This window comes from Rhea pennata, chromosome 3 (assembly GCF_028389875.1).
Source record: "Rhea pennata isolate bPtePen1 chromosome 3, bPtePen1.pri, whole genome shotgun sequence".
NCBI classification, from domain to species: domain Eukaryota; kingdom Metazoa; phylum Chordata; class Aves; order Rheiformes; family Rheidae; genus Rhea; species Rhea pennata.
The window spans coordinates 16,754,910-16,781,473 of NC_084665.1; the positions used below are offsets into that span (position 1 = coordinate 16,754,910).

The 26,564-nt window shown below is 35.2% G+C and overlaps 1 protein-coding gene across 3 annotated transcripts in view; it reads left to right on the forward strand.

Moving 5' to 3' along the window:
• The window catches only part of LOC134138276 (neurexin-1), a 463,858-nt gene that overhangs the window by 49,658 nt on the left and 387,636 nt on the right, over nt 1-26,564 (forward strand). For all 3 annotated transcript variants that reach the window (XM_062571701.1, XM_062571700.1, XM_062571702.1), the window contains 2 exons: nt 8,783-9,166; nt 17,779-17,982. In XM_062571701.1, coding sequence (XP_062427685.1) covers nt 8,783-9,166; nt 17,779-17,982 — 588 coding nt within the window. The remainder of the gene's footprint in view (nt 1-8,782; nt 9,167-17,778; nt 17,983-26,564) is intronic.

The window sequence follows — 26,564 nt, forward strand, 5'->3', positions numbered from 1 at the left end:
TTTTCTATCTCCAGTTTTCAGATGTGACATGCTTGATTTCTACACCTTAAAATCAATTATAGTCACAAATAAGATATCAGATCAAATGATCTAAATACAGCTTTAAATCAAAGATTTACATCAAATCCATGGTGAAAATCTTACCAAATTCGGTTGTCATTCTACTCTGGGATTATAAAAAAAAATAACAGCCTGATTCTTGGGTTATGCAGTTTGAAACTGTAATTGTAGAGAATTTTATTTTCTGATTATGATATACCAGTTGGTTATATACTGTTTTTGAGATTAAAAAAAAAAAATCTCAAAAATCTCCATCATGACTGAATCCAGTGACCTATATTATTTACACTACAATCTTCATTTCAGTCTTACTTCTTAAATTCTGTGTCAGTGGTTCATGTGAGGCAGTAAATTCTGTAATAATGATGCCCATGGGACATTACTCAAAGCAAAGTTTATTCTTATATTCAAAGTCAACAAAACTGTAAAGAAAAGATGCATAACAGTTGTTTATATTTAGAGGTATGTCTTGCACTTTCATTGCTTCACAAAAACTATGGCTCACAAATGTCGTTACAAGAGTTTAGGATGTGTTTTATTTAAATCTTTAACTCTTTGTGGACTTCTGCAAGAATTTAGATTAAGTATAGGAATGAATACACATCTGAAGGACTGCATATTGTTTCTAAAGATTTAACTCTGCATATTTTTAAGTGGTGTTATAAGTGGTCAAATTTAAACAATTTTTAAAATCAAATTGATGAACCTTATTATCCAGGTAAGTTTTATTTAAGAATTTATTCTTGAAAACTATGACTATGGCATCTATTTATCCTAAAACATTAAAATATTACCAAGCATAGATGATGAATATGTAGGCATATGCATTGACCAACTGAATTTTCATTTACAATTGAAGAATTCCTACTAGTTTAACACATTTTGTAATATTTTGCAGTAGGAGAAGCACTGGTTCCATACTTAGACTTGTGGTGGTGTTACTGGTGGAAGTATTGGCTGAATAATATGTTAGGCCATCAGATTCAACCAAGTGAAATATATGCCTAATGATTAATATAAAATGAACTGTGTGTTCCTATTCTATTCCTGAAAATTTAAAGTTGAGATTATTCCTTCATGACTTAAGCAGGTTCTATTATATTTTTTCCATGAGTAGTAGAACGCACTTTACTATTATAAAAAGCCTTAAGATTTACTTTCTTTATCCAAAACCAAATATACTGGAAATCATATGAGTATAATCACTTTTCACTTGCTTATGATCTGAATTTTTGTACATGTGAATGAATGTACCTTGTATAAAAAAAGAAAAAAAGTCTTTTCTGAAGCTTTCTTGTTGCTGCTAATAAAATGCCTCTCATATTTTTTTGAAGAATAGAGAAGGAATCTCCTGCTAATGAACAAGCAGCTCAATAGCCCTTTTTTTTTTTTTTTTTTTTTTTTTTTTTTTTCCATCTCTAAATGAAGTTATTGAACCTTTTATTCCTAGCCTTCAAGTCCAGCATGGAGTTGTTCCCTCAGATAATAGAAAGCTGTGACATTTCTCAAGGAGCTTTGCTAATTTCCTTGACTTTAGCGTTAGCTGGATCAGCAAGTACTCAATTTATCTTTCCTCCTTTGCTCTCTTCCTGACTCGCAGTCCTGGGGAGTATCCACTCTAAACTGCCGACTCTGTCTTGGCCCTACTGGGGGTAGAGAGAGAAAATGTAAGGAATGAGATTTAGTTAGATGACATTTTATTAATTGTACTCAGGCTTTAGTCAGTAGTAATTTACACTGTACCATATGCTCCCTTCCTTTCTTCTGCTGATGGCCAGGGATTTGGGAAGGTACAATGAAGAGGGAAGAGAGAATGTCCTTTGATTTTCCTTTTACTGATGGAACTTTAACCTACTATTTGCATGAGTTGGTTTTCACCCTAATACACTGTTGTACTGCCTGTGAAACTTTGAGTCCCTCCTTACCTACAAAGAAGATCTTAAATGAGCAGTAGCTCCTGAGCTCCTACTTTCCTCACTGAGTAGCAAAAGGTATCATAAGGTACCTTCTGCAGCAGTCTGTCTTTTTGGCTGGGTATGCGGTGGAGGACACAAGCTGGCATCAGTTGCTGTGTCCCATCTGCATGTGAACTTTGTTGGGGTATAGTGGGTTCCTGCAATGGCCAGTGGCTTCATAGCTGCTTTGCACGTGCCCTGACTTAGATTTGCACCATGTGTTAGTAAGTAACTAGTTAGTAAGTAATGTTTTTTTACTCACAAAAAACAACTAAATAGGCCAAATAAAGTAAGCATAGAGATTAGAATAGTTGCAATAGCTGCCATTAAAATCTTCGTATTTAACTGATCAGAATTGATGAGACAAGGTTTAGAAATATGTCTTCGTTTCTTATACACAGACTTATGAAAAACTAAAGTGCTGAGATAATGAATATGATTGAAGAGGCTCATTAACTCATACCTAAGGGAAATGTTTGTCTGTTCTGCTCTTAACAGTACTGCCAACTCTGCAGTAAAAGAAAGAGGAAAAAAAAATCATGAAGCAGCTGCAAAGGTCTTTGTTCACAATGCTTGCTGCAACACAGTAGGGCTAGGTTAATAACTGTTTTCTGAGGCTTGAATGCCGTTTAAAATTTTGTTAAACTGTTTGCCATATTCAAGCAAGGATAATCTTGTGAGGGTTTTCTTTTTGTTTGTTTGTTTTTTGTTTTTGTTTTTGTTTGCTACACTGCCGTTCATCCTGTGGAAATCATTACCCAGTGAAATCATAGCAGAAATTTAACATTCTTGTCAACCTCCAAATGTGTATGACATTGCAAAACAGATTGTACCAGCAGTTATTCATAGGTAAGCAGCATTTAAGGGCTAAGAAGTCACTGAAATTTTGAACTAAAGTTAGAGATCAGCTTAAGTATCAGGAACTGCAGGAAGGAAGTAATTCTGTCTCTCAAGTACATAGTTAGAGCATCACTCTCTGAATGCAAGTAGCACTTTCTGGATAGCCATTCCATGCATTGTAGTTGGAAGTTATTTTTCTTTTTACTTATACAAGAGTTTAAGCTCCCTCATCTTTTCAACCTTTCAAGAATTGTCAGGCTTTCATGTCCATATTTCAATAAATGTTAGTAATTTACTTATCTGAAATACTGGATTTATCCTACATTTTAAGGGAAATGGTTCCAATGACCCTGCTGATGAATAAATGTTAGTTTTTCATTTACAAAGTTTCCTTCATCAATACACAGAAAAATTGAAATGGAATGGCCTTGAAAAGTCCTCTGTTTTATCCTTCCTAACTAGGTGAGAGTAACGTACTTGCATCAGTCTGACAGATACTTATCAAGATACCTCCAACAGTGGACATTCTGAACTTCCCCAGGCAATTCATTCCCATCTTTCATGGACCTTGCTACTGGAAACAGCTTTTTTTCCTCATGTTACTTAAGTTAAATATTTCTATATGTAAAGCCATCCTTTTTTTCCTTTATTTCCTTGTCCACAGCAGGCACAGAGAGCAACACACTTTTTTTTCCTCGGATCATAGCTCTACCTTTTTTTATTTGAGTGCTGTTATCAGGTCGGTCTTCAGTTTTGTCTTCCCAGAGTGTTTCCTGTCCTTATACGTCACATTCTGAGATGTATATATTCTGCAACATTGATGATTCTCCTTGCTCTCCTCTGGAATCTCCTCAGCTGGTCTGAGTTGTAGCTAAACCTTACCAATGCTCAGCAAACTAGTAGGATAGTCTTCTCCATACATGCCAGTATCATTTTCCCCGTTTTCTTAAATGTATGTTACTGTTGACTTGTACCGCTGTATGTCTTATGACCTAGTAGAGCTACTAGTTCCTTTTGGAGTGATCGCCTGCTAACCATTATCTTATAGAAGTCAATAATTCTCAACTAAAAATTATCATTTTATTAGTTTTTTTTCCCAAACTGTTCTTCCAATATGAAAAGAACATCATGAATATTTGAATTGTATTTTGCTCTGGAGAGAAATGCTGTAGAATCAGAGCACTATAGGTCTTTGGAGAAAACTTATATTTATGCCTAATTTTTGGAGACAAGAAATGCTACCTGTTTTTAGAGTTTTGAGTTAGACCATGAGTTTCTGGACTAAATACATCAGCCTGTACCACTTTGTCTTTCACTCAGACTTCCCCTTTCTCTTATTTCAGACAGAGCAAACAAAGTATTATTCACATTTTTAAATTTTTTTCTTTTTCTGACAAAAATAAAGACAATATTTCCTATTTTAAATATTAAAAGGTTTGTAAGGAAGCTGCCTATTACTTGGCAAACTTTACTGTCTCGATGTCGCTCTTTTCAAAAGAAATTATGTTACTACTAGTCTGGTTATGGCTGCATTATACTAGGTAGTGTGCAATCCTGTAACAAAAAGCCTGATCCTTACTACAGAAATATTACAAATTAAAGTTACAATTTTCTCATTCCAGTGAGACCCCTGACTTTCTTTTGCATCTTCTGAATCTGAATTTTAATATTTTGTTGTCTTTATGTTGTCTTTAATAAACAAAATGTGTTATGTTCTTCTTCCTGTTATCCAACCTGACAATTCTGGTATAAAGTGGATTGATGTTAAGTCTTCTTTAGAGGACAAATTATTAACCTTTTCCTGCACTGGCTTAATATGACATTTTTATACTCCATTAATTTTCCTTTTCCTCAAAAGATTTTGCCTTTTTTTCCCCCTGCTTCTCTGGAAAAGTGATGTTTCTCCACATTCATGAGAAGAAATATACATTGGAGAATACTGGTGATTTGACAGAACAATTCTTCCTAATCTCTGTATAATTCCCCCCAAAATAAGAATGAAATCAAGCCAAGGGTATGTTACTATCCCAGGATTCTGTGGGAAAATCCTTTATTGTCATGGGATCCAACCTGAGATGGATTTCAGTAGGATTTAAAAATTTTCTTCAAGGAATATGATAGGATTTTAAATAAATTTTCATGCTAGATTAACTAGCACTCTCTATCTCAGTGTCACAGCTCTGGATGTACTGTGGACCCAAAAGTACTTATGGGCACCTTATTTTTTGTAAGCCAATATTTTAAGAATTTGTTGAATTTTGCTTTTTGTTTTAGAATATTTCAAAGAAACATAAATTTTGACATATTTTGGAAGTCTTCCTTCATTTCCCCTTATATTTTTCTTGGATTTTTTTTGCCTCATTCCAGATGCTAAGTAAATGTAGCCTACATTTACACAGTCATCCATAGATAAAGTTTGCATTACCTATCAGAGATAGCTACATACAGGGTAATTTCGGTAACAGCAGCAGTGGTGATTTCATGATTGCCCTGACCTCCTGTTAAAGTTCAGCCAGGAACCAGGATACTTAATATCTGACAGCGTGAAATTCCTTGTGCCAAGGCATGGCTTTCCTAATGTTAGCTAAACTAAAGCTGATTTATATTACGTAGTTCTTATTTTAGCCAATGTGTTTTATAATATTTCGGTCAAGCTCATAAGTAGCTGTGGAGCCAGGACAAGCTATGTAAACTATGAGTCCGTTGCAGGTGCTGTTTGATTTAGTTTAGCTCACAGTGAAAAGGATTGAATGAAATAAAGATACTTTGTGATTGTATGAATAGAGTTCATACATAAGGTAAGTTGCCAGAGCTCCCCTGAAGTGTCATTGATACGTCGCACAGTAATTTGGAGATGGTTCTTCTGGGGAGTCCAGGTTCCATGGCCTTCCAAAACATGACAAAGATGCAGAGAAGATTTGTTGCCTGTTACGTGTTTCTACTCATCAAATACAATGATTTCCCTGAGGTTTCAGAGGGCTTCTCCCAAACACTGTTTTATGCCATATCACTTGGGGAGGAGGGAGGCAAAACAGAGGTTCATTTCTTTGACAAGATTGTTGCTCTCTATTCAAATATTTAAGTTTACAGCAATCCCTTATGGCATATAGAACAAAATTTTCCCACTTTAATCTATTACTGTAATCCCCAGTCACCGGTATATAGCAGTGATTACAGTTCCCTCTATCATTCACCTTCCGCAGCCTTCTGTGCTCGCAGAACTTCCTTTTGAACCTCTCTGTTTTTGTCTCAGCAACACTGGCTGACACCCACCTTTCCTTTCCTCTGATTGAGAGCCATCGAGATGTAGATGATTTTTAATAGAGATGGAGCCTTACATATCTTCTAGCATCATAAATAGTTTGAAAACATTAGTGTGTTTGCCTAGCAGAAAACAGCACTGTGCAGATGCCTGAACTTGGGGCTGAAGGTCCCAAGAGTAACGTTGATGTGGTTCGACAGCTGATCTGATCTGTGTGGGTGCAAGTGCTGTCTGAACATGCTTTAAAGCACCTGGTCCTAAACTAGCTGGGGCAGTAACAAATGGGAGTGAGCACAAGAATAGTTTATAGAGTTTTATTTTTTGTAAAGGAGAGTTGATCTATTTCCTATCAGCAATCCTTCTTGATACCTAGGATGCTCTCTCAAAAGTTAATGCTTTTGCTTTAATAGGTCATTCACAGGTATGTTTGTTTGATACAACTGATTAATAGAGTTGAAGGTCAAGTAAACATTTTGTATGCCTATATGTTTGTATATCAGCATGTATGTATGTAAACATGCTTGTATGCCTAAAGTCAGTTCAGTAGTAAGTGTGCCTTAAGAGTGCTAAGTTTTTCTTCAAGCATCTGAGCAGCAAAATACTCAGAGTTAGCAAATGATAATAGCTGATGAGTTTTAAAAACACAATAGTTTGGGAAGTTCAGCATGCTCATTCTTTATAATTAAGGGTGGAAGTTCACTTTCCATCTGTGTGATTATTCAACTCACATAACAAATTTTGGATAATGCATAAAAAGGTAAAGAAGAATGGACAATATCCTCAAACATTTTTAATATATGCTTGTAAAGATGCACAAAGGCTGTGCAGCAAACACTGCATTCTCTTCTGACAGTAGGTCTCTTCTGACAGTAGCTAGACTGTTTTTGCATAATATGCAGCCCTTCTAAAATCCATATGTCTCAAATTTCATGTGAGAGTTTGATCTCCTGAGACCTCTACCCCTAAACAGTTTTGCTAGCTATCATCTGTACTGTTTGGAGTCAGCCTGTCAAACCAATAGAAGAACAAATAAACGGGGTAGTGCTCACAGAACTCCATTGCTGGGGGGAGGGCTGCAGAAACTTTACTGGTTTTAGACAGCAGGGCAAAATCCAGAATGAACTTTTTTCCCCCAAAGGTAAGGGTTTTAATGTATTATTATACTGTATTATTATGATTTCTATTGCTTGTGTCATTGGAATCATGGAATTTCAAGAACTATTATATTCTTGTAAAGCCTCAATTTTAGCTTCTAATCGTGTTACAGAATGATCTTTTTTAAAAACTCACATTTTAGTATTTATTATATCAAAATCCTGAATATATTATTCTCATGCACCATTCCAAGCACAGTAGAATTATTTTTGATAACTAATCGATGATACTTCCTGGCATCTGTGTCATGTTGATGACACAGTGATCATGTTATTTTCATGTATATATATGTGATAAATACATTGTGGGAAGTGAGATTCTTTAGTGTCTGGTCATCATTAATATACATTCAAAAGTTTATCTAGCGAATAGCACACTGTTGCATAATGTGTACATTATATTAATATGGTGATCTGTATAAGATTTTGAACTACAGTTTACTTGCTTTTACACCCATATACAATGGTGAAGAGAAAATCTATGTGAAGATTCTTTTCTTAGTTGATTTTACTTGGTAAATAGAATAGAATGTGATTGACAAAAGTTTGGTCTGTGATTCTGTGTAGTATATCTGGTTTCCTGCCTGTTCCAATTGTAAAAAAATGGATTTCTCATTACTTTTAAAAAGTTCAGCAAAGACTATCTTTGCAATTGATTATCTAGTTTTTCATTATCTTAAATTTAAGGAAATAGTTGCTGTCTTTTTTCAGACACTTTGTAGAAGCAGAACTGTGTTTTAGACTTAATATTATTTATTTTTTAACTTAAACAGAAATAAATATTTCGTGTTTCCTGAGGTTCTATATCCTTCCTCTTCCTCTCTCCCTCTCCCTCTCTTTGTAACATGCACACATGTTGAGGTAAGTGTCAAAGGCATTGATTTTTCCCTCTAGGAGCATATCGCTATCTTCTTAATGATTGCCTGCCTGGCAGCTGATGAGAGTATTTTCCTCCTTCACTTAAAGGAAAAAAAAAGAAAGAAAAAGAAAGAAAAAGTCATATCCAAAGCCCACTGAAAGTGATGAGAGTCTTTTAAAATACTGTGTCTTTGGATCCAAACCAAAGACACAGATTTGCCTCCCAGGTTACAACCTATCAATGAAATCTCAACCTTAATGCTTTGAATCACTTAAAAGGTAGTGCAGAGAGAGGTTCTATTGCATCAGCAGGATATTTCTGAAAATAACTCTGAAATACAATTTCCCCCACACCTAAGACTGGTAAGGTTATTTTGACTTCTCACATTGTGACCATACAGTATTTTGCATAGATGTTTGTACATTGTTCACTTTCTGACAGTACATATACTACATTGCATTTTAAACAATGAAATGTATATTGTTCTATATCTGTGCAAATAGAATACCTGTTTCATTCATGTTCCATTTATGTTACCTATGTTTCATTTGCCAAAAGTTAATTTTGAAGATAGATTAATGAATTAAGCAGCAGTACCAAAATCCTTTTAAATGTCTAGGAAATCATGCATTTTGTTGTCATTTCTTCCCAGGGACCATATCTGTGAACACATTACGTACACCATATACTGCACCAGGAGAAAGTGAAATCCTTGATTTGGATGATGACTTATATCTCGGAGGTTTACCAGAAAATAAAGCAGGCTTGGTCTTTCCAACAGAGGTGTGGACAGCACTTCTCAATTATGGATACGTTGGCTGCATTAGAGATTTATTTATTGATGGTCAAAGCAAAGATATTCGACAAATGGCAGAAATTCAAAGTACAGCTGGAGTAAAACCCTCATGCTCAAGAGAAACTGCAAAACCATGCCTTAGCAACCCATGTAAAAACAATGGTGTATGCAGAGATGGGTGGAACAGATACGTTTGTGATTGCTCTGGTACAGGGTACCTTGGCAGGTCCTGCGAGAGAGGTAAGTTCCATGAGATGGCTGTATTTCTGTTTATAGAATCCTGGACAATGATTAAAAATGGTAAATTGTCATTAATTTTTTAAAGCAAGAAAAGCATCCTTGTTTTCACTTAATGCGACGTGGAACCTCACAGATTTAAAGAAGTAACTCAGTAGGAAAGATTTGGGGAAAGTTCTTAAGCTGTATAAAGAAGTATTATTGGCTTTGACCAGGAGTTGGTACCTGCTCTAAATGTGCCTTGGAAAATCTCTCTGCTTCTGTCATCATACATTGCTGTTTTATGAAAGACTTTTGCTAGTTCCAAACAGAGAATCAGTATAACCTCTAATTAAATTAGATTTTTTTAAAATTCCGTAGGCCAGAACTTCTGTCATGAATCAAAGCAAAAGAGCAATCTAGTGATCTATATTTGTTCATTGATGATTTTGTATAGTTCCTAGTTCCCAAGAAAGTATATTTTCTACTCATCTTAAGTTACTGAGTATTCCTCTTGTCTAGAAAAGTTAAGGTAAAGTCTGACAAACATTTATTTCATTAAAAAGGTCGATAGTGGTGAGGTAGACAGAAGTTTTTAGCTTTTAGTTCTTAGCTTAGACAGAAGAATTCTGTACTTCTGTTTGAAGTTACAGAATATACTAATAAAACAGTTAATGTAAGTAGGATGACAATAAAAAAACTCTTAGGTAATATTTTAGGTATTAATATTTATTCTTGCTGGAATGCAGGAAATGTTTGAATATCAGAAATTATTTTTTGTTAAGTCTCATATTGCAGTTGACAGAGAGTATAGCTTCTCTTCAAGCTGAAATCTAAACTTCAAATGTATTAGCTGACAGCTAAAGTTATTTTCAAATTTGATTTTTTTTCTAGGTAATAAGATAAAATAAAAATGTATTGCTTAAAAATAGAATTCGGATGAATGTTTAAGACATATAAATGTATATAAATGTATATAAATACATATCTGCATATATATAGAATACCATCATATTATTAGCATGTACAAGAAGATTCTTAGTCTTTTCTGTTTTCTTTTTTTATATATATTTTTGAAGATGAAAGCCTTTGACTTGTGGCCAGTTATTTTGATATCTCCAGATTGTTCTATTACTGGTGGAGTGAAGCTGGCAGAGGGCATAACAGAACTGACTGATGCATTACAGAAGCCTTCAGTTAAACATGTATGGTGTACCACCCTGTGGCAAAATTCTGCTATTACATATGGCAGAATAAAAATACGCCTTGCATTCTCTTCAAGTATTGCATGACTCTTCAAGTCAGAAAGAGCAAGGAAGCACGTACATTAGAGACAGGGACAAAAACACATGCAGATCTGCAAAGAGGAATTTAAAAGCAAGCTGCTTCATAGTAATTTCCTATGAATGCATTTGACAGTGGTATTATTTTGTGCAGAAACCTTTTAGTCTCTATTTCCTATATTTTATTTTCTTCCGATATGGAGCTTAATTTCCCAGTGCAATGATTGTCGCCTAATGGGAATGGTGGTAATATGGTGTTGTTATTGGCTTCTCTACTCTTCTTCTTGTCCAACAAAAATCTGTGTGGCGGTTTGGACAGTATGGCATCATCTGCTGCTCTTGGGTTTCCCTATCCAGAGGAAACTGCGCTGAAAGGAGTTCTCTTTTTAGTACTATTCATATCCCAAACGGTCATGCATTAATGTGATTACAGCTTTTGGGATTCTGAAAGCAATGTGTTGGCATCTTACCACAAAAAGTTATTATAACTACTACCCATGTGCAGTAACTGATAAACTATTGTACTTTGTGATATAAGCAACATAATTGCAATTCTTCAAACCAATTAAAGTAAAATAGAAATATGTTCATTTCAATAAACAATGCAATTTTACAAAGCGGGAAATCATTTTAGAATAAAATATTAGAGATTAAACAAGTGAGGTATTTAATTTACATGATTAAGATATTGTCAGTAAAGCAAAGCATATAGTTACATTTTAATACACTATTTTCCATGCTGTTTCTCCAAAACCAGGAGCACCAAAACCCATGTGTGTGTGTATCATGCATGGTACAGTGCAATATCAGAAATAATTTTCATCAGTTTACCAGTGGACAAAAAGCATGGAACATAACTCAGTTCTATTTTGATTACGGGATACTTGATATTTTTGTACGTTTGTTTGCTTTATCTCTCATTGCAAATTATTCTTGATATTATTCTTGATTCTGAGAAAAGTTAAACATCAGTATAATCTGTAGATTGGCTTCCATAATTTATAGAAACTGTAGCAGAAGAATGGACAGCTGTCACAGCATTATAATTTGTCTCCCTCTCTTATTTTCAGTGTGAATCACAATATGTAACTGCCTCTCAGTAAAGTGTTTTGCAGGTGTGTGCCTTTGACTGGACAGCTAGGAACAAGGCACAGGAGCAAATTTATCAATAATAATGGTGAGCAAAAAACAGGCAGGCAAAGAAGAATTTATGAAAGTGACACTTCTGAGGAGAAAATAATTCAGAAAGAGTTCGTTTGTATGTGTACACATGCACAGCTGTGCATGCAGACATACTTGCACGCTCACACTTGTACGTTAAATAAAGAATTAGAGTTTCCATTCCTTTGCATTACTGCTGGATGTTTTAAAGAAAAACAAATAATAGGTGACACGATGATAAATTGTAAGAAGAGTAATGTATTATCTTTAAAATATTGTTACAGAAAATCCAACTATGACTTAAGCTAATGAATCCCCAGGATGCAGGTTCTAGCCCCCTTATAATGTGGTTTAGGACCTCAAGCCTGAAGAAAAGCTATTGGAATAAAACAAATAAGTAAGACAGAATGTTGTCTTCATTTGCAGAAATGACAATGAATCATTTCAGCTTCTGTTCATGTATTATCTAGTAACTAATTGTATATCAACAGTTATTTCCCTCCTATTGATGGGAAGGTTCCTCGTGACTTAACAAAGCTGCTGAATTAGGCGCAGGTGATCTCAGGTGGGTTAAAGTAACTGCTCTAGGAAACGTACTGCAAACACTGCTTGGCTGAGTACTGTGTGCACTAAATGAATGGAACAAAACAAAAATTATGAGTTTGAGTCAGTAGTCACTGATAAACTTGAATAATCCCACACAATCTGTAGGAGTGAAATGACATATCAGTGAGTGTTTTCAGCATAGGACGTTGTTGTTATCCCTATACTAGTAAATAAAACAAGGTCCAAGAGCAAACCTGAGCCTCGGTTACTGAGGAGCCGTATTGTTCGTGTCCTGCCTGGCCGTGCATCCGGACTGTGCCATCTCTCGCCTTCTGAGGCAAAGTTGGGGTGTGATTTGGGAGGCAGCACAGACTGAGGATCATGTCATGCTGTAAAAATGGCTGCATGTGGGCTGCAACGCAGACAATATTATTTCAGACACCTTGAGACTGAAAAAGCAGGAAATAATAATGTTGGTTAAGGTCTTTACAGGTACCAGACAGGGTCCAAAGGAAGCAAGATTGTATTTCATTTATTTATATAGATTCATTGGACAAAAGCAGAAAGAAGGATTAACAGGTATATTACAAATGACATAAACTTGATTATAAAACTTAAAATGGAAAAAGCTGTTAAAATTTAAATGCCTGGTCCATACTTTTTATACTCTAATTTAAATGAGGTGGGAATTGAAGAATAGTACCTACTTGGTTTCCTTATGCGGTGTTCTTTATCTGAAGTACAAATAGAAAATATAGTTTCTCCCGATAAATTATCTGGCTGAGCATTTCTGAGAGTAGAAACAGGTAGGAGGAAGGTTCCTGAAGAGTGGGTGCCTCAGTCTCTTCAGCAATTTAGATAGTCCCAACTCAAGTGAAAATTAAGATCCTGAATCTCCTGTGATGTCAGTATTACTCTGTACATCCCTGGTGACAGGTGTGGACCTGATTTAGTCAGTACCTGTACAGGGAAGAAGAGAATACAGCGTGGAGATTTTCAGCAGAAACAAGTTGAACGAAAACACAGAGAGGGGAACACTTATGCTTTTTAGAGTGTTTTTTTTTTTTTTTTTTTTTTTTTTTTTTTGGCATAGAAGAACCAGAGGTTTTTAATGTGAAGTTCATAAAAATATGTTAGAAAGAATATATATAATCATTTTATTTAGATCTGAGTGATATCTTACTGTTTTCTTCTGGTGAATAACTCTACTTCACTGCAAGCATTTATTTGCTGCCATAAAAAAAAATGGTAATGTTTGATAAGAGTTTTTTTAAAAAAATTCTCTCTCTTTTGAATGCTGTGCTTCCAGCACTGAAATGGTAGTAAAATTATTATTCCTTGCCTTGGAGAGTGTAATCCCTTTTAAGGAATAACACATTCAGAATTAAACTTTTGCTCTATTAGCATTTAACCTAATAACCAGTGTGGAGAAGCTGAACAAGAGAGAGAGAAAAAAAATCCTTTGTCAACCCCAATATGAAAACAGTTGTCAGTGTAGGCTCCCAAGCAAGATCCCCTGTCCCTGCTCTGGAATTACTTGATCCGAAGGGGGGTGGGGGAGGGAACAAAAAACAAACTCCAAACTCTAAACATATCTGGTATTCAAAAACCCGACGTGTGACCAATCTTCCATTTAACATATGTAACTACTAATACAGAGCATCTCATAAAAAGTAATAAATATTATTTTGCTTCAAGCTATCCACCAGGAAAGCCTAATATTAGACTCTCCATATGCCGCAGAAGGATGTACGCAAGAGAAAGTTGATCTTACAGACTTCCAGTTACGTAAAAGTTAGAGTTGGAAATAAATACACTCTTTTAGTCAGTGTATTCATGTAAGATTTGTATAACTGACCTAACCCAAGCTGCTTCTCATAGTTCAGGTCACCATCTTACTAAACAGGACTTGCAAATTAACAGTCCATTTTGAACAACCAGAGTAACTGCAAGATGGAAACAATTACGTTAAACAATTGAAGCACAATCTCTGGTTAATGAGAAGAAAATCAAAACAAACCCTTTGCATTTTATCTGGAGAACATTTTTTTCTCATAATCTGAAAACTGAAGTTCTCCAGGACATGTTACATAAATGGTTCACATAGCAAAATGCAGAATGCCATTCTTGGAGAGAAGCGCCATACTGATGGAAGATCATTCAACTTTAATAATGTAGTGATCATTTAATAATGATCTAACAACAAAAGATCTCCCTAACCGTACACGCTTTTCTCCAGCAGGCTCATTTCAAGTGGGTGAACTGAACATTATTGTGTTTTCTGTTTGGGGAATTTGTAGCACCACTGGTCTTCAGTAAGGCAATCACGGCAGTTCTAACCCTTATTTGATCAAATCATCTCTTCTTCTTGCCAATTCTTTGTGTTTTCCCACCATACTTTTATATCCTAGAATGCCTGTGATTTGCAGCTCCCCATTTTGAGAGCAGCTGGCATTAGGTCCCAAAGCTTTTAAGTTATTTGATCTTGTGCTCAGTCTCCTTGGTCTGTTCTTGAAACATCTGTTTCCAAAATAACTGGCACAGCATAGTTCAGGAGGATTGAGTATCTAATCACATCAGGTCTGTCATCATGATGTAAAATACTCACAGGTCATCTCTGATCAAGTTAAGACAGTTCCTTCTCTCCTTCTTCTGTAATTCTCTAAAAGTCTGAATAATTACGGCAAAGCCAGGGAAAAATACCAGTGCTGGTTTCTGACAATTTTCTTTAGGGATCTACTATTTACATTATCAGAAGATAATTTATTATTAATGTTGTTGACTGCTGTTTGCCGTATAGCATCTAATCTAATCTGGCTAGTTTATGAAAAACTTGAATAAGGTTAATGTATCTGTTTTTAATACACAATATAAAATATCTTTGATTTTCTCTAACATTAGCATGTAACTTGAAAATTTTTATCCTGGAATTCTTTAATCATCTAAATCATGTTAATTCAGATGTAGGTCTTTGAAGATTTTTGTACACAGAATAGGCACCTAGATATTGGAATGAATTGTGAGCCTCGCCGCTCCCCCCATATAATCAAAAAAAACCCCAAACTACTTCTCACTAAAAACTTTTTGACTTGAAATCTCTTGTCAGGTTGGTGAATATTAAGCATTTAGTCTCCTTCAGAGAAAAATTATAGGTTAAGATTATGTTCAAAACAGTTACCTACATGATTAGAAATAATCGAACCTGTAAACATGTTCTTCATAACCTCCTAAATCTAATGACTTTCATTGTAAGTGTTAGTAATCCCTTTTTCGCAACATCAAACTGTTTTCCTTAAAAATTGCTTTTGGGAAGGCTGGAATTGTTATTGAACAAATTATCTATCATTTTTGCCACAGATATACTCACACCATTACATTGGAACATTTTGACCCTCTAGGAACTGTATAGTCTGAAAATCTTAGAGAGCTTATCTATCCTAAAGGTTTAGAAAATACAAAATGGAAACTGTATTGACAACTCATAATGTCTTATGTATTGGTGCTAAAAAAACAAACACTCCCCCCCCCCCAGATCCCCAATATTCCACTATTTTAGTTATAGCATTGATCAAACACAGTATCAGTAATATCTGAATTCCTTGAAAATACTATTCAATATAGAACCATATAGAACTCATATAGAACCATATAGAAAATCTTAGAGAGCTTATCTATCCTAAAGGTTTAGAAAATACAAAATGGAAACTGTATTGACAACTCATAATGTCTTATGTATTGGTGCTAAAAAAACAAACCCCCCCCCAGATCCCCAATATTCCACTATTTTAGTTATAACATTGATCAAACACAGTATCAGTAATATCTGAATTCCTTGAAAATACTATTCAGTATAGAACTCCATTTTACTGAGGCAAATTCAAGAATAGAGAAGCTAAATTCATTATTTGACCAAGACAATGTGGTGGACCAAACAGTAAAAAATAGCCTTAGCCAGCTGCAACCACTTGCTAAAGAACATTCTGACTGCAGAGCTTGTCTAGGAAATGTCCACAAGAGAGAAAAGGTACAATACACAATATATGGAATTTCAAAATAGATTTTGCACAAGAAAATAACATTTCAAACTCATAATACTTATAAATTTGTTATTATATCCTTTCTTTTCCTCTTCTTTTTTGTCAATGCAGTAAATAGGTAATAATTCACACTTTCTGTGTCTTCCCGTAGATGTTCTGTTCTTTCTTAACTTTTTGCTTATGACTCATTTGACCTATTATCTGGCAAATAACATTTTTTTTTCCAGTGGGATGAGATACTCTCAGGACTATATCTTCTTCTAACCAAATAGAAAGGACTAAATAGAAAGGATTATTTGTCACTTTCTGTTTAGCCCTCATCATCCAACATATCACCAGTTTCCAAGCTTACCAAATTTTAGGTTAATTAAAGAATGTAGGAGACAGGTGAAAAATTTTAAAAAGTCTCTAGTGCTAGGTAAACAATCAAATATGCATAAAATGGGGCATGTTCTGATGTTTTGTTATTCGGACAGTGGTTGTAGTTGGATGGGCTGGTTTATTCAGTGCATTGCAAGTGAGCCTACCAGAACTCCTGGCAGTCTGTCTACTGACTTGACTTTGGGTGAAATATGTGGCATGTTCACTTTTTCTTCCACGATGGTGCACAGCTATCATCTGTAGACCTACAAGCCATTTTCAAAGATTATGCTGGTTATTTGGCAGCAGTGCCTGATGATCCTTCAAAAAGGACTCCCTAATCCGTTTCAGAAATAGATGTGGCCTCACTATCTAGGAACTGCTGCATCTTCCTGCAAGCAAAAATACTGCCATTCTGCTGCCTCTCTTGTTATGGGTCCTGAGGCTGGGAAAGGCAGCCGTGTGGCAAGGCGGCTGTGTGGCCGGTTACTCCGGGGTCTAGAGCCGGTAACCACTCTGTGCTAGAGGTACACTGAGGGAGGATTTTCTGTAATGTTTGGAACTGACAGTTATTTGCTTATCTCACAGTTTTTAAAATCTTACCCTCAGTATGCCAAATTCGGTCTTGATTCTCCTGCTGAGACTGTCATAATTTTTGTACACAGATTTTTGATTGTACCATACCTCAGTCTTTGTGGTCAGGAAGCAGTCTGTGCTCCATCCAAGCCACGTAGGGGTTCTTCACTTGTTTCATACCTTGAGGCTTCTTTTTGCCAGCTGATAGTAGCAATCCTTACAGATTTATACCTGTCTTTTTATCTTAGGATATAAAATATCCTAAGGTAATTACCTAAGTGACTGACAGTCAGAAATGACCTTTTAAGATACTATAATGTTTACCTGAATAGCTTTCACTTGCTTTGACCTATTTTATGTAATATAGTCCCAGTCTTGCAAGCTTTTATTTACATACGATTTTGCACATCTGCTTGAAGGTGCATATGCGGATGGCTGGTTCATTAAGAGACAGTAATTAAATTTCTTTAACAGGCACCAAACTATCCCACTTAAAAATATATCAGAGATTTGTGACTTCAAATCAACTTTGTTTATATTTCCCAGTAAAAATGGTAATACGTAATTTTTCAGTGTCATACTCAGTGGGTGTTGTTTACTATCTTCCCTTTAAGCGGTTTCAAGAAATACATTATACTTACTTAATAACTGATTTTCTCCTTTGTGTTTTCAGAAGCAACAATTTTAAGCTATGATGGAAGTATGTTTATGAAAATACAGCTCCCTGTTGTGATGCATACAGAGGCAGAAGATGTTTCCTTACGGTTCAGATCTCAGCGAGCTTATGGCATTTTAATGGCAACGACATCTAGGGAATCTGCAGATACCCTTCGTTTAGAGTTGGATGCAGGACGGGTTAAACTAACGGTCAACCTAGGTAACACACTCTTCCTCCAAGAAATTAACATTTTTCTTACATTTTTCTTTTTGCTTGCAAACATTTATGAAACAGCCTGTTTTAACGTTGAAAGTAAATGGAAATGAGATATAAATACACATCTATGCAACATTTGCATACCTACATACACATGTAAATACATTCCCATTATTATACGTTATTATTTTAGTTTTGCATCTCTGTATTCTTTATATAGTCTTAACATAATCCATCACAATATTTTTGTACTATTGTGTATTCTAAAAAGAGAAGACTAATTCATCAGTGTTTTTTTAGGTTAAATTATTTTTCTTCTTTATGGAAACTTGGTCCCTCGCCACGACTTCTCCATAAAAGCAGTTCCACAATTCAAACATATGAGCAGTAACAACTAGATTCATTTAGATCATATGGATCATTTAATTTTAGCTGCATCAATTAATGTAGAGTGTGCATGTGTATCAAGGCTTTTCTAGTTTTAACACTGAAAGCATATCAATTAAATATAATTTCCACTGATGAATTTCTTAGTCTCCTTTTTTTAGTTGTTGACTCTATAGTAAATCCATCTTCTATTTTTTAAACAGTTCTGTAGTTGTATTTTTGTAGTATCAAAAGGTAACACAACCCTTCAATGCCCAAAGACTGCGGCCCTTAGCAAACAGCTGTGTGAACACAAGAGGCACGAGCCCTTTTACAGAAAAGAAAAAAGCGGTTTCTTGGTTTGAATATAATTAAAAAAAAATGTTAGGTTATAATGTTATGTAGTAAAAATGAAATTTTAACGCATTTTTCCTTACTTATGATTAAAACCAAGTCAGGATCTGAACGTGAATGTAAGCACGCCTAAGAAAATGAATGTTCAGCGAAGTAGATTTTAAATTATATTTTTGAAGGCTAACAAATATTTTTGATATTTATTAATCGTAGGTAAAATTTCCAGAAAACATGAAAAAAATCCCATTATTCTCCCCTTTGTAAAAGCATCGCTCACTGAATGCTGTCGTGGTATTTAGGTTCTGCAAGGGCTAGGAAGCGGCGAGAGCGAGAGCCGAGGGTTTCCCTTTTTCACTCTTCTCTCGCAGTTCCCTCTAGTGGCGAGCTGGCGTTACAGCAAACTGCGAAATACCCTGAATTACCAAAGGGCCCCGTGGAGCCTCCTTCAGGAAAGCTTTCTGTAAAAGGGGATGTGCAAGTGCTGGTCCTTGGCTGTTTGCAACCACTTTTCTGATGCGGTTGACGACACATGACAAACTCAGCTATATGGAAACAAAATCTAGGTTTAACCTTATATATGTTCCTCAAAGGTATAAAACAGCAGTGCCTGTACAAATCAAATAGTGTTGCAAATAATTTTCTCAGTAGTAAATGCAGATAGCGTAGCGCGATATCCCGTTACAGATCAGGTTGTTCTTTTCCTATAGAGAACATCACCCTCTGTCATCTCTTGTCTACTTCTATAGCTCAGGGGAGTAAATAAAACCACATCTTAGCAACATTGTTTATTTCCCCCACCTACCAAAATTTTGAAAGTCAGGCCAGGAGGTAACCTGAAAAGAGACAGCTTTTCTAATTACCAGCATTTCTAACTGTAATATTATTTTCCACGTTAACGTAGCTTCAAGGATAGTCAGTGCTTTTTGACTAATTCTGCACTTAAAAAAAAAAAAAAAAAAAAGTGAAAGCACACACCTATTTATCTGTTTATCAGCCTGGGAAAAGCGCCTTGTGTTTTGCTGTTTAGTTTTTAAAGGGGAGCCTTTGAGGCAGCCTGCGCAGGAGCGGTCCAAGATGCCCGATTGCAGCGGCTTTGCTCTACGACCCATTGTGACGGAGCACTTTCTAATCGCACGGCGAGAAGTTACCTGCTCTTTCACAGATGGGCAGAAAGTGGCAATCCTGCCTCAATTAAGCATCTTTGACATTTAATCCGAATTTTTCACTTAGATTTGTCACCATGTAGCTTTGTTTGAAATTGGCCATTTTGACCCTGTTTGTCGTTTCTATCTATAAAGATCTATCGCAGTATATCTGGGTTATAACAGTATGTAAAGACTGATGATACGGAGTGGCCATATTTGCATGTGTCTGTCCCCGGAAGGGTGGACTGTGATTTTATTGGATGTCTGCAGCTATTACCTTGAAGGATAAATTTTCATTTTTCATCTATTCTTCCCCATCTAGACTGTATCAGGATTAACTGTAATTCCAGTAAGTGCCTATTCAAACTTTTTAAAATGTTATTCCACCATTATAAAATATGCAACCTAGATGAAAAAAGATTGTGGACAGCTTGCAAGCACTTGATAATTTATTAGTGAAATGTGATGATTAATTATTTTTGTGTAAAAAGTCATCATATACTGTAGTGTGTATGTTTTGTCCTTCCTGTATTGTATAATGTTGAGTATTAAAAAGGAAGGATTTTGTGGATTCTAAATATGCAGAAAGGAAATGATACTGTACCTACCAGTAGTACTGAGTTATTTGGGCCGAGTTATTTTATTGACAGTAGCGATAGGAGTTCTAAACCAGCATTTCTGATAAGCTGCCACATCTTTTCCTCCTTGTCTTTCCTATAGTTTTCTTGACACTTTACCTCTAACCTGTGGTTAGACTCTCTGAACATAATTGTTCATACTACTATAATTTCTATTTTATAATCCTCCTAGGCAATTAACTCTATTTACTGGGTTACAACACAATTGGTTTTGTTAAGCCCTTGTTTTATGGGGATATAATATATTGCATTACAGACATTGTTAAGTCTGAGGAAAAACTATATTTCTATGATGATTTTTTACACTCTAATCATATAAGAACCCTTAAATTGAACAATTTTTCTCTGTGATATGCATGTTTATGAAACAGAGGGAAACATTTGCCAGATGAATGGACTAAATTTTAACTTCTCTGATATTATTTGGATTAAGAGGCTATATTCTGAAAGGAGAAAAAGGACTGTGATTTTATTTTGAGTCTATGGATTTCCTGAATGGTGTCAACAAAAGTATTGATAGTAAGTATGGTAGATTTTAGTTTTGGGTTGTTTTTTTTTCTGCTTCTCCTACTAGAGTTTGCAGGCCAAATGATTAGCTTTGTGAAAATACAAAAAAGCTAAGAAATAAACAATGTAGATATACTTTATGGCAGTAATAACTACCCATAAGTCATTAAAATAACCTTCCATAATAATTTTATAGTCCATGAAGAAAAACTTGGACCTGCAGTAATTTATAATGTGTCATCTGCTAATAGATTTTGCAGTGAACAACTTCACAAGAGCAAAAATATGGTATTCCTATTAAAAAGCAAAATTTTCTTGGGGTGAGTATTTCATCTAAACCGTATTTAAATCTGGACAGGTTTTTCAGTAATGTAAAGTAAATGCTGCATGTACCAATGCATAAAGATAGCTTTCTCATTAATAAGAAACATTTTAAAATCTTTCAATTATTAAAGCATTTATTTCTACTAATGTCCATTTTCAGAAATGCAAAAGATCATGAAAAATCTCAGAAACAGCATATTGGTCTCCATTATTGATAGGCCATTTCTTTTTTCTGAGCAAGTCACAATTAGAAAAGATTTTCAACTCTGACAAAAGCAGCTTTTAGGATAGACTTTTAATGACTTTGGTACTGACAAATATCTTTTTCCTCTAGGAAAAAACAAAATTTTTTTCTTAATTTCCTGAAAAAATAGAAAATCCCTTTGAGAAGGGAATTACTAACATAGAAAAGAATAGGCAATACAACCATAATAGAGTAGGTATTTTGCTCTTTTCATCTCTCTTGGGCAAAATGAGAGGTTACAAAAATAAATTGAAATGATTTCTAGATTCCATTATCATGTCAGTTTTGGATCAAAGAGGACTTGCGAGTACAGAGTAAGTAATAAGGCTCCAACTCAAGAATTGCACACAGCAGGAATGTGTTTACTGAGCATCACATTAGGAGTTTTTAATTCTTCTTGATCTCGTACAGAAGCAGCATAACCTCTGTACTAAGTGTCTTTGGTATCAAACACTCTTATTTTCTCTACCGTTTGTTTATAGCTTCCGTGTTATTAGAAGTGAGCTTTCATAATTAGTTCCATCTCCTCTTTGTTACTTGTGTGCTGAACAGATTTTTGTGCGCTTTCAGTATCCATCATGGTAAGTACTACAATGCTTACTTATCAGCAGTCACTGTAGTTTTTCAAAAGCCAGATAACATTTCATGAACAGTTTCTGAGTTTTAATTTTTGTATTATGGTGAAGTATTGTTCTTAGTAGACCTTAGAAGATGCTTACCTGTTAGACAGCATAATGGAGTTTAATGGAACACTGAGAATTAGTTTCAAAGCAACAACATCCTGACCTGGAGCCTTGGTTTGCTAAACAATACAGTGATTCAATGTCTGTCCTTTTGGGTCTCGTAGTCTACTGAGAGCTGGAGCTGGATGTGTATCAATCCTGGTTTTATGTTGATAAAAATAAATGTTGTTTTCATGTTTAGGAAAACTGTTTTTTCCAAGTTTCTGTTGCTTAAAAATCAGGCTTCTTAATGTAATTTCACTGTTTGGACTGAAATACTATTTATTATAACTAGACTAGCAACAGTTAAGGTCAGATTGAAATTACCTAGTTTGAATTTGGAGAGACTGCTTTAAAAAGATAGAAACAAACATATGCAGAAATTGGTATTTTGATTGGGAGAAGAAAAAGAAAATACAAGCGCCTTATTTCCTACAGTGGCTTGCAATCATAGTGAATAAAATGCTGTACCTCCTCTTCCCCTTTTCCCTTAAATACAGCCTGAAACCTGTCTGTTGCTTGCTGCAGATCAGATGACCGGCAGTGTTGGCTGGTTAGAGCTGACATTGTGTTGGCAATTTGTGCTATGCTTTGTCATGACTTCATCTTTAACTAATGTCCTGTGCTGCAGAACAGGTGGTGTTTTGTGATCTTTCTCTGAAATAGACTTTTCTTAAGTTTCAGGTTGTTAATCAGATTGCTACTGAGCTTTTATCTAGTCAAGAATATTATGGAGAGTGTTCTCTTCGTGCCATTTTTATGGAACTGAAAGGCTTTGTTGGTGTGTTGAGAGATGCCTTTTCAGTTTGTATTGTCTATAAATGATAACAGGGTGATCTACTAATGCCAAAATATTTCTATTTTGTGTTAGGTTAGTAAATTGATGTCTTTATATAGCCATACACCACTAGAAATTCCTTCCTATGTTAATCAGAAAATACCATAGCTGAAATGTTGTTTTAATACACCCTTAAATCACATCAGTGTGTTCTTCAGACCTGCAAATTCACGAAAACAAATTGTCAGACAAGTGAAATAAATGGTCCTTTCTTACTGCAGATACACTTAGGTCAGTGTTGAGATTAATATCAGGACAAAGGGGCGAGTGCATATTGTTAGTGAAAATGTCTACTATCATTTCAATCTTAGGTTTCATGAACTCAGGAATTCACTTAAAAATGAGAGCGAGGTGAGAGATGTTGGTTCAAATAACATGAATCCTCCATGTGTGGGGTTGCTTGTCATGAGGCATTCTCTTAAAAAGAATTATGTGTAAGCTGATTGCTATACAGTTTATTCCATATTGTATATGAAGCTGATGAGCTAATCTTTAAAAGTTGCCTAAGGAGACACATACAAAAAAAGATTACATTTCTCCTGTGTAGAGAGGGAAGTCGTTTATGTGCAAGTTTGGGAGAGACAGATTTTATTTAAATTGCTAGTTCTTTTTTAAAGAACTCAAATCTTAAGTGGACTTTATTACACCTAATGCAATGCTCACCTTTTTTGCATAACAGAGCAGGAAATAGGCTTAAGGAGAACATGTACTATTTTTGTACTATTTCAAGATTAAATCCATCAGTCCCTATGTAATCAAAATACCATTGAAGTCATTTCCTATTTTGTTTGACTATGACTTGATCCATCATAAATGATACTGAGGTTCACATGGATTCTACATATTAGAATTCTAGAATCATAATTCATGCTTTACAGTCTACAATTAAGAAACCAGTGAATCTTGTTGAATTGAATGGGATTTTTTCCAAATATCTCTTTAGAGACAGAATCTCACCCCGTAAAATTTATGACAGATATATAATAGATTTTGAATGACTACAAACACAGATGTGCAGTATTTACATTTTTTCACTGACGCTATAGTAAAAGCTACTATTTTACCTTCATTTAAATCCTTTTCTTTCCAATTTTAATGCTTCCAAAACACCAACATCTGAAAAATTCCAGACACCTGCGACTGTAGAGAGTCCCTATATTTTTTGCTTTGCTATCATTCTTGAAAAATGATCAGTCTACATTATTTTTATATTAATCAGCAGAACAGGGTCTTAAAAACTTAGAATTTTTATTAGTTGTTACGTAATACAAATAATAAATAATGATAATCATACTATTAATGGGAAATGACTGGTTCTCATTGGATCTGAAAGAATCAAACCTTCTTCTTTACTATAAAAAGATACAGAATAATTTTTTCTGTTGAATATGTTCAGCAAGACACACGCAAAGATTTCTCAGCTAGTGTTTCCACTGAAACTCACAATTATACTCAAATGTAGGACTACCATAAGACGTGCCCAAGAATTGGCAGTGCTAGGAAGCAGAGAGCAGTGAGTACTCTGCTGGCAATCTACATGGAAACAGTTTCCTGGGAAATTTCCCAACCTGCATATGGACTGTCTTTGGAGGACCACTCCTCCAAATCAGGAACCATTTCCTGGGCTTTGAGGCTTTGCTGTGTGCCCCTTTAATATTCACTTTCTTTATTTGAGTGCATCCCAGCTTCTGTGTCTTCCTAGTTCTTCATCCATTCTCTGTATCCTTTTTTTCTTCTCCTTTATTTTTTTCTCACAATCCTTTCTGTCTTTTTGCTTTTTGTATCCCCATCTTTTCATACTTTGATATTCAGACTTGCAAATTACAGATGAGTAAATTATTCTGTATGGAATATGTAATACCTATTACTGAAGCATTTTTTCTTGTCAAGGTATCCTACAAATCCAGAGCATGACAAGGAGCTATGTCAGATTATCAGTAAATAGCAGGTGAATTTAATGTGTTGAAGTACCGTATATTTTCAGCCTGCGTTATAGGCTTTAAGCAGAAGGAAAATGTAAATGAAAACCATATATCCTTTTGAAAGCTACTGCTTATAAGAATGCATTTGCTTGCAAAGTCAAGAGTCTTCAGCTATGATCTGGTGGATATTACAAAAGCTACTGTGATCAGACTGCTAATACATATCTGTATACTAACTTCACACTATCTGCTGGAAAGAATGACTAGAATATGTAATTTGCCCCTTTTTTGTTGTCTTTGGCAATAGAAAATCATTAAAATGATAAAATACTGTAAGTTCCCAGTACATGTAAGTTTTTGTAGTTGGTCTGGCTTTTATGCAGTGGCTTTAAATTGTATCAGATGGTTTTGATCTTTGTTTCTCATTCAGTCTGGCTGACAGCCTGCTAAAAGTATGCCAGAGCTTCACAATAGACGATGTGCAGCAAATCAGCGTGGTACTTATACGTTTGGAATAATTATAAATAATTATTTGAAAGCGTTGGCTAAACTTTGTAGATTTAGTTCATCAGGGTCATTGGATTCCTTCTCAATCCGCAGTATCTTTTAAATGTCATTTTCTAACCACATGATTTCCTGAAAACCAGAATCTGCTACTCTACAACAAATTTGAAAGCATACTCAGGCCTTTTCAATGATGTACAACCCACTAGTCCCTAATAGAAAATGCCATATGAATGTATGCAAAGGAAACAAGTTAAAATACAAAAGAAAACTACTTTACTCCTAGAATCTGCCTCAGTGGAGACTTTACTGTTGTGCTGAATCTGTGCTAATACTGTCCTATAAACTGCTTCAGGCACTGCGTTGTGAAGGATGAAAGCACACACAACAGTTGCAGGAGCGACTGAGCGCCTTAGTCGTGAGACGAAGTATATGTCTTCATGTCATCCGCATACAGAAAAAATATTTTAATCTCTAGCTCAAACAATGAGTCTGGAGGTATTCATACAGTTGTTTGGACACATTCTGATAGCTAGACAGCCAGTAAGCAAAAGGAACACATCTTTTGCAGTCTTTTAGGGGCAACCATTCCGTGGTTATGTATTGTCCATTTTATACAAAATCAAGTAGTAAAAATTCACCTTTCAAATTCATACAGAAAAAATCTAGACGTTCTCCTTTGATCAGAAATAGCTGCATACTAACAGTGTAGATGCATTTAGAACACACTCAAACAACAGTTTTGGCATATTAGCAAACATACTAGGGAAAAAAGCTTAAGTTTGAAAGCAAAATTGCCTGTATAGCATAGTTAAGAGGACTTAAACAGTTATGGGACAACCCTTAACTTGTTTTGTATGGCCATAGAAGCCAATTAAGAGAGCTCCTGTCTGATTTCTCCTTCACTGTTAAAAACTGGATGAGGAGAAGAGATTGATGGTGCACATGTTGTGCCATGTAAGCCCATCATGTTAACTTGATTATTGGCGATGTGATGGCAAACCTGTTCCTCTCTCCTACT